This window comes from Lissotriton vulgaris, chromosome 7 (genome assembly GCF_964263255.1).
Source record: "Lissotriton vulgaris chromosome 7, aLisVul1.2, whole genome shotgun sequence".
Taxonomy (NCBI): Eukaryota; Metazoa; Chordata; class Amphibia; order Caudata; family Salamandridae; genus Lissotriton; species Lissotriton vulgaris.
The window spans coordinates 1,643,472,645-1,643,491,499 of record NC_141695.1 but is presented as its reverse complement, the minus strand read 5'-3'; the positions used below and the strand labels follow the sequence as shown (position 1 = coordinate 1,643,491,499).

At 49.0% G+C, this 18,855-nt stretch overlaps 1 protein-coding gene across 1 annotated transcript in view; it reads right to left on the bottom strand.

Annotated features, from left to right (window-relative positions):
• The window catches only part of CSE1L (chromosome segregation 1 like), a 276,453-nt gene that overhangs the window by 108,947 nt on the left and 148,651 nt on the right, over positions 1-18,855 (bottom strand). Inside the window, exon 14 of the mRNA XM_086932619.1 lies at positions 11,853-11,914. Coding sequence (XP_086788745.1) covers positions 11,853-11,914 — 62 coding nt within the window. The remainder of the gene's footprint in view (positions 1-11,852; positions 11,915-18,855) is intronic.

Here is an 18,855-nt window from a genome sequence, read left to right as displayed (position 1 = left end):
CGCCCTATTGCCAGTCTCCCACTACTAGCAAAAATAGTGGAAAAAATCATGAACGCCCAACTCTCCTCCTTTATTGAGGAAAACAAATGTCTGGATGAATCTCAGTTTGGCTTCCGCCGATTCCATGGAACTGAGACCGCCTTGGTCAAAGCGGCGGATGATATCAGATCCATTCGGGATGCAGGAGGTACAGCCGTCCTGATCCTGCTGGATCTATTGGCAGCCTTCGACACGGTCGACCATGCCACCTTGGTCGACCGTGTCGAGAGCATAGGCATCCGAGGTAATGCTAAAAATCTCCTTGCCTCCTTCCTGGCAAACAGGACCCAGGTCGTCACTGTTGGACCTTTTGAATCCTCCCCCCTATCACTGCCATGCGGAATTTCCCAAGGCTCATCCCTTAGTCCGACACTATTCAACATTTATGTGTCGGACCTCGCCAAAGTCATCAGAGCACATGGGATGAGCCTCACTTCCTACGCAGACGACACTCAATTGGTCCTCGCCGTCAAGAATGACGGGCTTCAAATAGCCAACAAGTTCAATCAGGGCATGCTGGCAATTGGGAGCTGGATGGCCCACAACTGCCTGAAATTAAACTCCGATAAATCGGAAGTAGTAATTTTCGGCAATCTATCCCCGGAGTGGTCCCCCCTTTGGTGGCCATCATCCATGGGCGAGCCCCCAGACCTGGTCAACAAGGTGAGGAACCTGGGAGTACTGTTCGACAACCGTCTGAACTTTTTACCACATGCAAACCAGATTTCCTCCTCAGCCTTTCACAAATTAAGGCTTATTAAGAAAATTCTGCCCTTCCTACCCGAAAACGGCGGCAAAACACTGGTGAGCTCCCTGGTCCTGTCCACCCTGGACTATTGCAACGCTTTGTTCCTAGGTGCCCAGGAGAGAGTGCTATCGAAAATGCAGGCTATTCAGAACGCAGCCGCCAGGCTCCTAGGGCGAATTCCCAAATACCAACCGGTGTCACCTACCATAAAACAGCTTCATTGGCTACCGGTGAAGAAGAGGATTAAGTTCAAGTCTCTGTGCCTGGTTTACAAGGCTTTACATAATGCTGGACCCGTGTTTTTCACCCAGAACCTAACCCCCTACTGCCCTTCTAGAACACTGCGCTCATCCAGTTCCTTTGAACTGGTGGTCCCCCGAACCAAATCGGTCAACTGGGGTGACAGAAGATTTCTCGTAGCCGCACCGAAACTGTGGAACACACTGCCTCACTCAATCAAGACCAGTACCTCCCTCTGGTCTTTCCGAAAACAACTTAAAACCTGGCTTTTTAATCAATGAACATCAGCTCCCCTTGTTGGTTAAACACCGCAGTAACTCAGCGCCGAGATGCCCAAGGGCCTTTGTTTGCGCTTTACAAATGCTGTTATAAATAAATAAATAAACATCCCCCGGCCTGCACAGCAGCCGTATGTGCGGTATGTGCGAGACCGGTGAAGCAGGTCAGTGAACCACCACTGCCTGGGCCATTCCGGGGCAATCAGGATCATCAGCGCCCTGGACTGAGACAGCTTGATGAGCACCGCTGGAATCAGGGGAATGGGTGGAAAAGCTGTTCGACCAGTTGATCCATAGCGCATTCCCCAGCGTCCCCTGCTGGTAGTACCTGGAGGCGAAGTCTCACATTTGCCGTTTTCGGCGGTGGCGAACAGATCTACGTCTGGAGTCCCCCACCTTGCGAAGACTTCTCCTAGTACTTCGTCGTTTATGACCCATTCATGGTTTTCCTGAATCAGTCTGCTCAGTGCGTCCGCCTGAACATTCTGTACACCTGGCAGATGGGTAGCCGTTATCGTCAGTCCTCTAGCCAGAAGCCAGTGCCAGATCGCCTGCGCGTCTTGCAACAGAGTGCGTGATCTCGAGCCCCCCCTGCTTGTTGAGGTAATACATAGTGGTCTTATTGTCCTTCTGTACAAGCAGAGAGTTGGTCTGGAAGGACGGATGAAAGGCCTTCAGTGCCAAGTGAACAGCTCTGAGTTCCAGGAAATTGATGTGATACGTGGACTCCATCGGGGACCACGTTCCTTGAATCTGTAAGTCTCCGGAGTGCGCCCCCCAACATTGGAGAGAAGCATCCGTCACAATAGTCTGAGTGGGATTGTCCTTGTGGAAGGGAACCCCTCTGAGGAGATTCTCGGCACCCACTTGTCCTAAGTAATTTTTCTCCACTATGCCAGAAAAAGTTGAACGCTTCCCCCCACCGGAGTGGGTAACGGATGTGGGGGAAGTAGACGCTCAGGGCCTAGACCCTGCCAGGCCCTTGGTCGCTGCTGCCGACTGTTGGCCGCCTCTGCCTTTCGTCATCTGCATGTTTTCCTAACAGGGTTTTACCAGAGAATGGTAAATTGGCAACTCTTTGCTGTGCGTCAGGCTTCAGCGACGTGAGGCGGAGCCAGGCGTGTCATGTCATGACAGTAACCATGTGCCGCTAGGAGGGAAGAATCGGCTGCAGCACTGATGACCTGATTCGCCACCAACATCCCCTCATTTAACACCTCTTGGAAATCTTCTCTCTTGTCAAGAGGCAGGTGTTCTACAAACTGCTGGAAGGATTCCCAGAGGGCTCAGTTATACCGCCCTAACAAGGCCGTGGCACTCGCCGCTTTCATGGAAGTCGCCGATGTCCCACAAACCTTCCTCCCTGCCGAATCCAGCCATCTAGATTCCTTATCCGGTGGGACTGTGGATGACGGAGTGGTGGCATGCTGCTTCCGAGCCGCCGTCACTATCACTAAGTCTGGCGGAAGGTCCACCCTCAGAAAAGCCGGATCCGAGTCGGGAGCCCGGTATTTCTTCTGGAGTCTCGAGGGGGCCGCCTTAGTCACCGCCGGGGTGAGAAACAGGTCCATGGCCGGATCCTCCAGGCCCGGCACCAGTGGTAGTAATGGCCGAGACAGATGTTTCTGGTGCAGCATCTCTAAGATCACTGATGTCTTGGGCGTGGGCACCGTCAACGAGATGCCCAACTAGGCAGCATCGCTCAACTGGACATCATGGAAGGACACCAGATCGTCAACCGGTGACACCCTAGTCTCCAGCGGCCCAGTCGGTGAATAGTCCCTGGTCTCTGAAGACCCGTATGCAAACGGGACCTGCGCCTCCTATGGCGTCGTCTTGACCGCGTGGATGACCTGATGTGACTCCGCAATCGCTCCCTCCTCCTGGAACGAGATCGCGACCTCCCAGTTCGTGGACGTTCCACAGGTCTCCACGGAGGCGTCTTCCGTGGCCTATCCTGGGGGTTCGGCTTAGGCGTCCCCTTAGGTGGTGTAGGGAGGCGAGGCAACGACACCGACCTCGGCAGAGCAACAGGAGGTACCTCCGGCCGAGGGACGGACCTAGGAGGCGGAGGTGGCCGTGATGGCGGAAGCGGTGGAAGAGGAGGATTGCTGGGAGGAGCCTCCTTAGGTAGAGGTGGAGGAGGTGGGGCGTCTTCGGCCGAGGTAGTGTATAAACCACCGAGTACACCGAGCCCGGTGACTTCTTAGGTGGAGGGGACTGGGAACCAGCCCCTCCAGTCGGTGATCGCCGTCTCCGGCGTCCTCCCCCAAGATCCAGTGTGACTTTCGGCGCCAGAACTCCTTCTGCGCCGCTTAGGAGAGTTGGAAAGTCTCCGAGACGCTGATCTCTTTCTTCTTGACACCGAGCGTCGTTTTTCCAGCATCGAACGTCTCCTCCGCGACTCCGGCGAACGCCGCCTCCGCGACGTCGAACGCTTCCTCGCCGCCGAACGCAGCCTCCGCGACGTCGAACTTTCAGTCCTCGACGACTATCGTCTACTCCTTTTCGACGCCGACCGCTTTCTCGAGGTTCTCGACATAGAGGATCCCCTCGACGCCGACCGTCTTCGCCGGCGACCAGCAGTATCGGCTCGACAGCGAGCGCCGACGCCTGCCGCTCTTTCTTCGACGTCGATGGCTCGACGCCAACGTCGACGACGAAGAATCCGTCCCAGGCAATTATACGTCGATCCTTCACGCCGTCTCGAACCGGAGCCCCGGGGAGATGGGGAGCACACCGTCGTCATCCCTCTCGACGTAGACGTCGATGCAATTGACGCAGACGGAGACCGGGACCTTTTGCTGGGCTTCCTGCCTCTGGGGAGTCCCCCAGAGGCCTCAGCAGGGGCAGAGGGAGCCTTCCCAGCCTGCCCAGACCCACCTGCAGCCTGCAGTCGTCTCTCCTCTAGGCCTTGAAGCCTGATTTTCAGCCTTTCCCTCAGGGTCCTTGCTGAAAAGTGTTGGCAGATGTCACATTCTTCAGGGGCATGTGCAGCAGGCAGACAGAGGATGCAGACGTCGTGTGGATCAGACTTGGACTTCTTCCTTCCACATTCTGGGCACTTGTCGAAGAGAGCAGGCATTTTAGAGCCCTAAAAAGCCTGAACAAATACACAGAAGTGAAGAAAAACACAAAGTACACAAAATGAAACACCAAAAGTGCACAAAATTCCAATAAACCCTTGAAAAAGGGAGAGCTCAATGCTCCAGGGTCCTGTTAGCAGGAGCCGGAAAAAAGATCTGAAAGTAAAAGGGACCTGCATTGTATTCTGGGATACTGTGAAGTTCTGGAAAGTTCTCTTAAAGGCACAGTATCCTGTTCTGAGCCACATAATGGCAGCCTATGGGGCTTGTCTGTCCAGGTCTTCCTTTATCATTCCAGAGGGGTTTTGCTGCTGAGGCAAGGGAAATCTGGACAGACTTCACTGTTTGTGGATTTTTGGTGGAATTTCTAGTTTAAGTACTGGACAGTGTAGCCTGGTTTTATAGGCTGCATTATCGGTCTTTAATTCTCTCTTAAGTGTCTGTACAGTGCTGCATTTTTTGACACCCTAAGAGATTATTTTTGATTGCACATGGGCGGGACTATTCACTAGATTATGACTATACACAGAGATCCCCTACTACAGAATGCCTGGACCTCTCACGATCCGAGGAGTAGATGACCACCTCGGAAGATCTTCTACGGTGAGAAGACGAGGAGCCCGAAGAGAATGAGGACAGGCTCACAGGAGACCCACCTCTGAGATGTCTGGAAGTAGACCATGTGCGACTCCTTGAAGCACCCTCGTCTGATACTCTTTTCCTCTTAGCCGGAGGACTCATATGCACCGGGGAATATTCCACCTCCGCAGCTGAGGCCGATCTTGGAGACCTCTGCTGTGGTGCTAAGGCATGAGACTGATCCGAGGGTTGACGGTCTCCTGAGCAGTCTGCCCCAGGGTGACCTCTCCTGGGATCTTGAAGATAGATAGATAGATGTTTTGACGTCGACCCACGCTGCTGTGACAACCACGGGGACCCTCAACATTGAGCGCCGTTGACCAGGTGATGACGAGGCTGCTTAGACGTCGAACGTCTATGCTGCAACGTCAACTGGGATCTTCGACGTCGACCGTTGATGGTGTGACGGCGACGGAGACCTTCTTGACATCGAACGGTGGTGACTAGGCTACGACGGAGGATGCCTCGACGTCGAACGCTGATGACTGGGTGTCGACGGAGGGTGCCTCTACGTCGAACGCCGATGACCGGGCGTCGACGGACGAAGCTGTGACGTCGAAGATTATAATGATGCTTCGACGCCGGCTGTCTCGACGTCAAGCTCCTATGCTCCAACTGAGACCTTTCTCTCGACGCTGCACGCCCTGTAGACCGCAGCGGAGGTACCTTGCCTCTCGACGCTGAAGTCTTCGTCGTAGGAAGTATCCTAGTCTTCGCCGTCGTCAACGGCCTCTTCAACGCTGATCCAGACCCCGAAGGAGAGCAAGTCGGGACTTCTCGACGTCGATCGCGTCCTGCGCCTCTTAGGAGACCTACCTCTCTCAGAGAGACTATAACTTCGAATTCTCTCCCTATCTTTGAGAGTTCTCCTGGATAAAGTCTTGCAGTGTTCACAAGAACTTGCAGAATGAGAGTCAGGGAGGCAGAGGATACACACAGGATGTGCGCCAGTCTTGGCCTTCTCCCACAGGAAGGACAGTTGTCAAAGAGAGAAGGCATTTGACAGAAAAATTCCTTTTTTAAGACTCAAAATAGGCAGTACTAACACTCTATGTCCAAAAGATATAGAGTGAAAGTAAAAATTGTAGAAAATCTCAAGTATTTTTTGACAGAAAGTCAAAAAGAAAGGAAGCTGTTGAACCAGGATCCTTACTGAAGGAGCCAGAAAGAACAACTGACCTAACTGTCACCCCTAAGGCATGATGGGAAGCCAGGGGTCATGGCTGCCTTAAAGGCACGGTGCCAGTTTTTGTTGAAAATGGTTTCATTTTCTATGCTATTGCTGTTCAATGCAGCCTGTGGCTAACAATGTATATTTATTAGCAATTTACAGGATTTATGAGTGTTTTGCTCATTAAAACACAAAGTTCAAGGGCGATTTGACCTAATGTGTTTTTTGTTTCCTTACTAATTACAGTGTATGCATGAGTATTTACATTGTTTAGCCTCTGTTTTGGGGCTGCATTGGTGTGAGAAAAAAGGATATATGTGCATGTGGAGCTATTTATATGTGATTTACATATATGATTTTATATTTCCGGGGTCCCCGCACTTGGGCGGGAATATTCAGTGCTTATGACTATTGATGAGGATCCCCTGGAAGAGAAGCTATAGATTCCTTATCTTAGAACAGATACCCCAGCATTGCCGACCGGGAGGTGGGTCTGGGAACCAAGTTCAAACCAGAAAGTCCTGGAGAAGTAAAAGGCCAAAGTCGTCGTCTTTCCGGACTGGACTATCCAGGCAATAATGCTTTGTAAACGTGTGCAATGATGCCCATGAGGCTGTCTGGCAGATGTCACAGAGGGAACTTCACGTCCTAAAGCAGTAGTGGCTGCAGTCGCCCTGGTGGAATGGGGGCGCAGTTACGACCGGAGGCTCCTTTTTCGCTAAGGAGTGCCAGCTCTTAATGCAAAGGACGACCCATCGAGAGATGGTCCGTTTTTACGTGGCCCGAACTTTCTTGGCACCCACATAGCCAACAAAGAGTTGATCGTCCATCTGGAATTGTTTTGTGCGATCCAGATAAAATAATAACGCACGTTTTGGATCCGGAGGGTGGAGTCTCTCCTCCTCCTTTGAAGGCCACAGGAAGAAGATGGGCAAAGTGATGATCTGACCTAGCTGGAAAGAGGTAACCACTCAAGTAGAAAAGATGGTCTATGTCAAGCGCCCCACAAGACTCACCTGGGCTTGTGAAGCGATTCTGCAGAGACGACAGGAACCACCGTCCCCGTTCCACAAACAACCCCCACGGGGAATAACACCTGTCACGGATTGGATGGATCCAGGGATGGGGGGCAAATAAGCAAGAGGAGTGGCCTTGGTGGATGGGATGTAGGGTAGGGTTGTGGCACATATGAGGGAACAAGAGAAGACCCAGTTAGGACGTGGTCCTAACCCTGCAGCACAACACCCCACAACACACATGCAGGAAGGAGCCCCTGGCTCCGGTGCTTACCAAGACACACGTACAGGAACCAAGGAAGAGGTCAGCAACGTAGCGTCCAGGTGCCTCGGAGAAGAAATGAAAAGAACGCGCTCCTGCGCAAGATCTACCAAGTACAACAAACAACAAGAAGGCGCTCCTGCGCGGAAGTGAGCAATACTAGGACACCAGGGTAAGCGCTATAGCGCGGCCCAGTGCATGTTTGAGCAATGCTCCTGCTTCACATGCGATAGTTCAGCAGTGTTCCTACGCGTCAAGTCACTAGCAGTAGCGCTCCTGCGCAACTGCCAAAGGAAAAGGCAAAAACAAGCAAGACTGAGTCACAGCGCTCCTGCGCTTACTAACAGAGAATGCAGCAACGCACTTGCGTCACTGCCATATAAAGGGCAACTCAAGGAAAGTGATGCAGCAGCGCTCCTGCGCGGCTGCCAGAGAATGGGTTAAGCCGGGTCCCCACAAGAACGGAACACAGCGCTCAGCAACCGGTGCAAGTGGCCGTGAACCCCGCAAGGCAGTCTGAGGACTAGGGGCTCGGGGAAACACAGTCCAGCGCACCACACGCTGTAGAGTACAACAAACAAGCGGCAAGGAAAAGTCACGTAACACATGCAGGCTCGGGGAAGGCGTTACCGTGACTCGTCGTACAGCGAAGCTTCCAGGGGTCAAGAGGACCAGAACCAATCCTCCGACGTCTGCTGGGCTCCGTGCACTAATCCAGAATCAGAAGCACCGATCCGGCGGTGCATCACGCCTTTATGCGTGGTCCCCCGGATGTGATAACATTGGCCGGAGGACTAGACCGGGATACCACTTCCGGCCGGAAGTGAGCATTCCCGACGCCTGTATGTGTGTTGCGGCACCCGGAACGGCGGAAAGCCGCCACATGACAGTATCCCCCCACAAAACAGAACCCCCACCCGGGAGTCAGAAAGGGGAAGCAGCGCGCAGGCTCAGGGGGTTACTCAGATGGAAAGCACGGACCAGAACAGAGGCATGACGAACATGGGACAGAGGTTCCCAGGACTGCTCCTCAGGACCGTACCCCTTCCAGTCCATCAGATAAAACAACTTTCCCCCCCGGTACGGCGAGAACCCAGAATGGCTCTAACCTCAAACTCCACATGGTCCTCCATCACCACCGGAGGAGGAGGAGAGGGGAGGGGATGGCGCAGTCAGGATGGACCGCACACAGAAGAGAGACATGGAAGACCGGGTGTATCTTCATATGAGCCGGGAGCGACAGTCTCATGGCCACGGGGTTGATCACCTTCTCAACGACAAAGGGACCCACGAACCGAGGCAGCAGTTTCTTAGGACCATGCACGTTGAGGTGCCAAATGGAGAGCCATACCATGTCGCAGATGCGATACACATGCTCTTTCTGCCTGTGAGCGTCCGCGTGTTCTTTGTAGGAATCCTTTGCTTTGGCCAGCTCGAACCGGGCCTGTTGCCAGAGTTGACACAGTGTTTTGTGATAAGCCAGCACCGTAGGCAAAGGGCTATCCGCTGGAACACCCCATGCCGAGGTGCGGGGGTGTTTGCCTTGTAGGCAGAAAAAGGGGGACATCCCGATGGCCGAATGCTTGCTGTTATTATAAGCGTACTCCGCCATCCACAGCACATCGGACCATTCCTTCTCAACCATGAGCAACAAACAGCGCAGGTACTGCTCCATGGTGTGGTTGGTCCTTTCCGCTTGACCGTCTGTCTGGAGGTGGTAGGCGGACACACGTACAGGAACCAAGGAAGAGGTCAGCAACGTAGCGTCCAGGTGCCTTGGAGAAGAAATGAAAGAACGCGCTCCTGCGCAAGAACCACCAAGTACAACAAACAATAAGAAGGTGCTCCTGCGCGGAAGTGAACAATACTAGGACACCAGGGTAAGCGCTATAGCGCGGCCCAGTGCATGTTTGAGCAATGCTCCTGCTTCACATGCGATAGTTCAGCAGTGTTCCTACGCTTCACGCGTCAGGTCACTAGCAGTAGCGCTCCTGCCAAAAGCAAAGGCAAAAACAAGCAAGACTGAGTCACAGCGCTCCTGCGCTTACTAACAGAGAATGCAGCAACGCACCTGCATCACTGTCATATAAAGGGCAACTCAAGGAAAGTGATGCAGCAGCGCTCCTGCGCGGCTGCCAGAGAATGGGTTAATCCGGGTCCCCACAAGAACGGAACACAGCGCTCTCAGCGCTCAGCAACCAGTGCAAGTGGCCATAAACCCCGCAAGGCAGTCTGAGCACTAGGGGCTCGGGGAAACACAGTCCAGCACACCACACGCTGTAGAGTACAAAAAACAAGCGGCAAGGAAAAGTCACGTAACGCATGCAGGCTCGGGAAGGCGTTACCGTGACTAGTCGTGCAGCGAAGCTTCCAGGGGTCAAGAGAAGCAGAACCAATCCTCCGCCGTCTGCTGGGCTCCGTGCACTAATCCGGAATCAGAAGCACCGATCCGGCGGTGCTTCACGCCTTTATGCGTGTGATAACATTGGCCGGAGGACTAGACCGGGATACCACTTCCGGCCGGGAGTATTCCCGACGCCTGTATGTGTGTTGTGGCGCCCGGACCGGCGGAAAGCCGCCACATGACAGTCTAGTTCGAAGGACAACCTTGTCTGGTTGAACAGCAAGGAAAGGAGGTTTAGAAGATAGAGCTTGAAGCCCACTCACCCTGCGAGCAGAGGTGATGGCAACCATAAAAGCAGTCTTTTATTTTTATTCATTTTCATTTGCATTTGTAACACAAAAAATAACAATTACATTCATCAAGACAATCAGCAAGCAGTATGCGATCTACAGGTCATAGGTGTTATGACCTGCCATATCATACACAGCACATATCGGACAAAGTCAATAGCAGTACATTACACTATTACGATTTTGGTCAACAAACGGTGTCTCATGTTCAGACTACGCTTTAGTAACATGCAGAGGTGTGCACATTAAAGGTTGTCTAAGTTCACAGTATTCAGCCAGTCTACAAATGGCTTCCAAAAATACTGGGAGAGGGATCATGCTGGCAGCTGTTTCTAATAGGTCTCCAATTGCGCTTTACAGTGTGTAACACTAATGACCCAATTTTTTGTTGTCAGTGTTCAAGAGGAGCAACATAAGATAAGACCAGATTCAAGTCCCACTGGGGCATTACAAAAGGAATAGGAGGAAATAGGTGAGCAATGCCCTTAAAAAAATCTATTTACATTCGGGGACTTGAAAAGAGAAGGCTGACCTGCACTCTCTTCTCCTCTCACGACTCGCCAAGATAGGTGCGTCAGGCATTGCCTGGAACTGGCTTAGTTCCTTCTTCGAAGATCGGGTCCAACAGATCTGGAGTCCCTGTGCTCCTCTTCTACACAGTTTGTGACCACGGGAGTAACCCAGGGGTCTTGTCTTAGCATCCTTTTTAATATGTATGTTACTCCTTAGTCTACTTGACAGAGAGCTTGGGAGCCAAGGTGATGGCCTACACTGATGACACCCTGCTGCTGTTCACTTGGGACACTAACGAGGAGTCTGTTTCTTCGGTTCATCATTGCCCCTCATCCATTTGTAAATGGTTAGCAGCTGCGCAGCTGAAGTGCAATGAGGGGAAGTCCGAAATCCTCCTCTTCGGAAAATTCTCCTAAATTCGAGAATCTCTTTGGCCTCCTGAGCACTCGGCGCTCTAGGGAAACCTGCTAAGAATTTGGGGGTATGGTTTGATGAGTCTTTCTTTCTCATACCATATTAAGAAGCTGGCCGGTAATTGTTTTGGTCTCCTCAAAACTTTGAGGAAGTTTTTCCCTCTTCTTCCCCAAGCAGCGAGAGAAACGGACCTGTGCACTCATTTTGTCCCGGTTGGACTATGCCAATGCACTATACATTGGCACTCCGGGTTACCTGCTGAAAAAGCTGCAGGTTGTCCTAAACGCTGCGACCAGACTTCTGGGTATCTCTACCAGGAGCAGTGTGCGTCACCATCTACATTCACTGCACTGGCTCCCCGTCGCGTAACGGGGAAAGCTTAAATCTTTGGTTGTGGCCCACAGAGCGCTGCATGGGCTTGGCTCACTATACCTACAAAAACGTTTCTTTTTATGTTCCATCTAGACAGATGCGCTCCACGTTCCTCCGCTTTGCGCAGGTTCCTCAATTCAAATACCAGAGGCTTGGAGGCAACTCATTACCAAGGAAGACTACTGCTGTCTGGAATGCCCTGCCCTTTGTCCTCCGCAATATCCAGGACCCGGTGGCATTTAATAAACATTTGAAAACACATCTCTTCGCTTAAACCAACACTTTCCACCTTTTGCTGGTAACGCGCCGGGACACTTGTGAGTATCCGGGTGCGTTATGAATTAAAATAAAATGACTGAAAAAAAAAACTTAAAACTTACTTGACTCCTGAAAATCATTACATATTTGATGCCATCAGCTTTAAGAACGGGAAATTCATTCACTATAAAAAGAAAAAGGAAATATTTATCATACAATTTCAAGTACACAAATATATCTTCTTTCTGTATTCACAGATGCATCATTCATAGCAATGTTTGAGTGGCAATCTGCTTTTCCATCTCTAAATCCATCTAGTGTATGCTTCAAAATCCATGAAGAAATTATCACCATATATGCCAGACTTAGAGTACATTCCCATGATTCAATTAAACCCCACATCAAGTGTTGTCACAAGGTATTGCAGTCATTTCATATGACAGAGTATTATTTTTCTCTTGGTGTCTACAAAATCATGTGAATGTTTTGAGAGACTAAATGCTCATGTCACAATGTGGAAGGTGCTTATGGAAACAAGAACCCACAAATCTCAAAGCCTAGCTACAGCTCTACCAAAAAAAAAAAAAAAAAACTAACTTGTGAAACCGGTACAGTCAGTTGAGGTCTCTTTGCAAATGTGCAAACCGGTCTTTTTTTCTTGATCCACAACATGTATCTGAACTTATTCCAAGTGTCTTTAAAGACACCGATTTAATGGCCCTGTCCCAGAACGGCAAATAAAGCATTCTATCTATCTTGAATACAATCATTCAATGTCCATCATAGTACAACATAAAAAATAAAAACCTATCAATATCCTATTTGAACACCCAACCACGATTGTTCCCTTTACTAATATGCCCTTGTGGATGGGCTATGAAGAGGTGATATGCCAAAAATGACTTGACTAGAGCCAGACGGTTTATCAGCATAACCCCTGCGTGTCAGAGGTTTGCGCTCTGTAGCTGTATGTTGACCTCATTCTGCCCCACAAGTGACAGTCAGAGCAGTTAGTGTCACCCAAGCAAGTTGGTGTCAGTTCCTTTCTTTCTGAAGCTCTGTATGTGGATCCAGAGGTAGGTCTTAACAATGTTTTCACAAAATTATTTCAGGGTGTTGGGGTTTATAGACCTTCTAAGCCTTCAGGTACATTAAAGTCAAAGAAGAAGCAAAAGAAGGCCAAGTTGAACTGCTGAGGCATGCCACTTCCCTTCTGAGAAGTTGCAAGTTTGTCACGGTGTACCTCATTCCCACTCCTGGTCCCCTGCTGAGGAGCCAATACAGCAGTTGAGCCTGAATTTCCTGGGCAGTCTGCATCATCACAACAGAATGAGGCTATAAAGGAAACTAGGTTGTAAATCTTTACAACCTGCCAGCTACCTCTGGCATGCCTTCGGTTCTCATGGATCCTCAGAGGCCTCCAGTCAGGTGAGCACACTAGGCGTCCTGTACCTGTTTAGGGTTCAGCTCCAACTACAGAGCAGACGACGTCTGGCTGCATGGTCCATGCTAGTTTCTGCCACATTAACACTAGTCAAACGCATGAAAAAATGTATCCTAATGTCCGGTTACATTAGGAACCGAACACATCTCGAACAAGGACTCATAAAATATTTCTGACGTGCCCTGTCCCCCTTCATTCAGATTCTGGCAAAACAGCAACTTTAAATAGGCCTCCAGAGTACCAAACATTTGTTTTTCCTCCTCACAAAAGCTAGCAGCTCACAAGTGAATTTATAAAAAATACCAAAACTGGCTAACTATATCTACAGGTAGCGTCTTCCTTCTTGAGCAGGAAATTAATAAGTATTGAAAAGAGATCAAGGTGTACATAGCTGAGAAGTGGGACAGTGAGGCCCAACAAAATTAAACACAAATATTTTCCAATAAGGCTTGGCACACTTGCATCAATGCTTTAGCATCAAAGTACTAATGCTTGGTAAACATTTACGGCAGCCATTAAGTGTGGCCTTGGAAATCTTTTGGAAATGTATTCACAGGAAGGATGTTTTGCTGTGTTTCTTTTAGTGAGCATAGACTGCTCAGAGTAGACATTACATTCACCTTCTGAAGTTATGAAATCAGTCTAGCAAAGCCCTGTTATGACTAGGCAGGACCTTTATTAGAAGGTTGATAGGTTACAAGCTGCTAGAGTTAGATGATTTTTTCCAGTGTCAATACAATCCCAACTCTTCAAATAAAGCGTGTACATTGTCAACATGTGCTGTCGAAATTGAAAATAAATGTAAGGGTAATGCTGGGTTTATGTGAAAGTCTGCTGCCACCAACGCTTAACTTCAATACATCTGAAAGACTACCCTGAAGAAGTTTGCAACAAGTTAATCACACGTAAATGGTCGATTTTTAATTCAATTTCTGGAAGATTGCAACGAAAAAGGCCATTGTTCTGAACAAAAAAAGAAATTAATAAATTGTGAAAAGTTCCACATGATTGGGCACATCTTAGATGGGACCATGTTCAAATCCAGTGGGAGCTAGGTGATATAGATATATGAAAGGAACACACTAAACTTTTGAAACCGGCTGAACAGTTGGAGGATCCACACTTGGGTGGACAATCTGATGGTTTTTACAAAGTACATTTCTTTCCACCAAGCAAACAAGTTAAAGTTAATGCCATCGTGTTAAACAGGCCATCAGAAAACAGATGTCAGGCATAAGCGGTCATGAGGAAGATTATGCTGTAAATCGATTTTTTGAGATAATGGAATTAGAAAAATTGAGTAACAGCACAAACGTTACATTTTGCATTTGGATTGTGGCAAAACGATCCATCATCTATGTGCCCCATAAATGTTACAGGTGTGGCGCAGCGGCAGGGAGCACGACTCCAGACCATGGGGTTCATGGTTCGATCCCTGGCAGTAGGTTAGCCCAGCACCATGTGACTCTGGGCAATAGCTCACTTAATCTTCCCGTAGGCACCCAGCGCCGGGACACATCTCCGGAGGTAGCTGTGCGCTTTACAAAGGCTGGTATTTCATTTCCAGCCACCTATTGTTTGTTTCACATTTTAACAGCTCTGAAGATCCCAACTCAACCAGCATGCCAATCTTCAGACGTCACAAATACTTGCACTGGCTATTTAATACCTCCAAGAATCTTAGTGCCCCTACATTCCTTTTGTAGACTATTGTGATTTTGCTGTACGTGAAGGCGAAACTCCTATGCTGAATTACTTGGAACGATTGAAAAGCTGGAGTGACCGCTTTTTGTTTGATCATCCCAACACTTTCTGCTTGTAATCAATGGCACCTTGGTGATATGGTTTTGATTTTCACCCCTATTGTAACATCTAAGCATCTGTGTTCACTTAATCTCAGGCAACAGGAGTGTAAAGTGTAAAGCAGGATGCAGGATAACATTAGGCAACCCTATTGAACCCAAGGAATTGTGCAGCACTGCTGGAATGAAATGTCTCACCTCTTCCACAATTAACTTTTGCCTTGAACGTATAAGTTTGCCACCAATCTGTCTATGCTACTCTATCAGAAAGCAATTCTTCCTATATTCACTTTAAAACCTTATAAATCATCATTTTCAATATGGGTGTAACACACCTGGTCTCGATGGCACTCAAAGATGCCTGTAAAGGACCAAGATGTACACTTTTATATCCCCTGGCAGGCCATGCATAACAAGAACCAGACACATGATGAGAACCCAGAGGTCAATCTGAAGCCAAAGGTTAAAAGTAATTTGATACCACTTGTCCACCACTCAAAGGTTTAGGCTGCTAACTGTGAAAAAATATGTAGAAGGTGTCCGCTGCAGTCATCGGAGCACACATCATTTTGCTCTTATAAAGACAATTATGCCTTGCAAAAAGGTCATCTTAACTCTTACTTTGATTAAAAAAAACTTGAGCCTTTCAAGATTAAATGGAGTACTGTTAGACACTGAGTAGTTAATTGCGAAGGATGAGAGTCCTCCATAAGTAATAGGTCCACAATTGTCTTTTTACTGGGAATCAAATATCGCATTGTAGCACTAGACTCAAGAAAGCAAAGCCGTCCAAGGCCTACTCCGGTGAGGTGGTGTGGGCTAGTATTTTCAGCGCACTGGGACACAAAAATATTAAAATTGCCTAGTCGATGCTTTTACCTGTAAAATTGAAATCACACGCACTACTAGATATTAAATTACAAATACGTACAATCAAGTAACTGGAAATACCCTTAGTGACACTCTCATAACACATTACACCCCTAGTGAACCCTGAATCCTATATCCATAAGAAAACAAGTTACTTACCTGTAACTTTAATTCCCCAGTATTGATAACTTTCGTAGATTCCCATGCTTTGTATCATTCCCCGTCGTCGGAATGGGAGCCTCAGTAAATAAAAAAATACCATAGTAGTAAGCACAAAGTGAAAAAATAGGCCTAGGCCTCATCTCATTTTGTAGCATATCCACCTCTTTTTGTAAAAGAGGCCAAATTCTTGCAACAGCCAATCAAAGCAGCCTCACCCCACAGAACCTTCCTGAGAGAGCCTCAGATTTTCGTAGCCGTTGTGAACAGCAACATCATTGTACAATAAGGCTGAGCTTTCCCAGGGGAGAAAAGTGGGTGCATGGGAATCTATGAAAGTTACCAATACTGGGGAACCAAAGTTACAGGTAAGTAACTTGTTTTCTTGCCCCAGTATTGGAACTTTCATAGATTCCCATGCTCTGTATCAGAATAGCTAGCAGTAAAGAGAAAGCATATTTTGTCATTTGTATATCTGTAAATGTCATACATAATCCTGATAAGAAAAACAGATACACATTGGCATCACAAAGCAGAACAACCACAAGTAATACAAAATATGCAATACAGGAAGGCGGGATAGAAAGGAAAGCTCACCGACTTATTGAAAAAGGTTCCTCAAAACCACTTGGCCCACTGCCGCATCCTCCTTCACAGAAGAATCCAAGCAGTAGTGGCGAGTGAAGGTGTGGACACTGCTCCATGTCGCCGCTCTACATATGTCCTTGATCGGGACACCTGAGAATAGAGCCACCGATGAAGCCATTGACCTTGTAGAATGAGCACGAACTGCTCGCTGAAGTGGCTTTCCTGCTTCTTGATGGCAAAACTGGATGGCACCTGATATCCAGCGGGAAATGCAGGATTTAGAAATTGGGCAACCCTTTCTTTGAGCACTGTATGAAACAAAAAGCTGGGAAGACTTCCTGAACAGTTTCGTCCGCTCCACTGGCGTGGAGGGGCACGGGAAAAAGGACTTTAAGATCACCGGCTCATTAAGATGAAAGTCTGAGGGGACCTTTGGAATAAATTTAGGATTTGTCCGCAGGATGAGAACATCGCTCTTAAATTGTAGAAAGGGTTCCTCGATTGTGAAAGCCTGGAGCTCACTAACTCTTCTAGCCGATGTCAGGGCCAAGAGAAGAGCCAGTTTCCAAGACACAAACTTCATGTCGGCCCTGTGCATAGGTTCAAACGGGGCCTTCATCAGACGTGACAGGACCAAATTCAGATGCCAGGCTGGTGGTAAAGGCCTGACTGGAGGAAAAGCCCTGAACAAACCTTTCAGGAACTGTTTAACGATCTTAGCAGACCAAAGGGAAGGACCCAATGAAGATCGTCGAAATCTAGAAATAGCCGCCAGATGTACTTTTATTGAAGAGAGAGCCAATCCAGATTTTGCAAGATACAGAATATATGGCAAGAGTTGGTGCGGTGCTGGAGTATATGGATGTAGACCTGGTCTCTGACACCAAAGGCAGAACCTCTTCCACTTTGCCAGATAGGTCTTATTAGTACTAGGTGCTCCGGCCTGGGCTAAAATGTCTCTACATTCTCCTGAAAGATTCAAACCCTGGAATTCTCTGAACTCAGGAGCCACGCTGTCAATTGAAGGGACTTCAGGTCTGGATGCAGAACCTGACCCTGAGCCATTGTTAACAGTGACGGAACAGGCCGAAGGAGAATCGGTTGATCTTGGGAGAGAAGAAGGAGTTCTGTGTACCAAAACTGCCTGGGCCATTCTGGTGCAATCAGAATCATTCTGCACGGCTCTGCCTTGAGCTTGCGGATCAGTCTCGGGATCAGCGGAATAGGTGGAAAGGCGTAAACAAATGCGCCGTACCAGGCTATCAAAAGCGCATTCCCCAAGGATCCCTGATAGCGATCCCTGCTTGCGTAACACTGGCATTTGGCGTTCCGAGGAGTCGCAAACAGATCGATGGTTGGGGTCTCCCAACGTGAAAACAGCTCCTCCAGAATGGTCTGATCCAATTCCCATTCGTGGCTGATAGTCTTTAGGCGACTCAAAGCGTCCGCTGTGGCATTGAGTGTGCCTGCCAGATGTTCCGCTGAAAGAGTGATAGTGTTGGATCACCCAATTCCACAGTCTCTGTGCTTCCTTTGAAAGAGTGCAGGATCTCGTCCCGCCCTGCTTGTTTATGTAGTGCATGGCCGTGGTGTTGTCTGTACGAACCAGCACTGAACGGTTGCGGATCCTTGGAAGGAAAGCCTGTAAGGCTAGGTGGATGGCCATAAGTTCCAGTAGATTGATGTGGAACTTGCCCTGGACTGTGCTCCAATGACCACAGACTTTCAGTTCTTGGAGGACCGCTCCCCACCTCTCCATGGAAGCATCTGTTCTCAACACCATAGGAGATGGTGGGAGTTGAAATGGCAAACCTACTGAAAGATTCTCCTTTAGTAACCACCAGCTGCTTGCTTTTCGCATTCCCGGTGTGATCACAATCTTGTCGTCGAAGGAGCCTGTTACCTGACGCCATTGCTTGTTTAGTACTTGCAGTGGACGCATTCGAAGCCTGCAGTGTGGTATCAATGGTATGCAGGATGATATCGATCCGAGAAGCGATTTGTATTGGCTAACTGACAAACTTTCTTGTGTGCAGGTGGAGAGCTGAGCGAATCAGTTTGGTTTGGCGCTCCTCCGAAGGGAAAGCCATGCAGCAATCCGTGTCTAGGATCGCACCCAAACACCTCGCTGTCTTGGAGGGGTGCAAAATCGATTTCTCCCTGTTGAGCCGAAGGCCCAGCTGCTCGAATAGTTGACTGCAGCTCGTGACTGCCCTGGATGCTTCTAGGAATGAAGGAGCTTTTACCAGCCAGTCGTCCAGA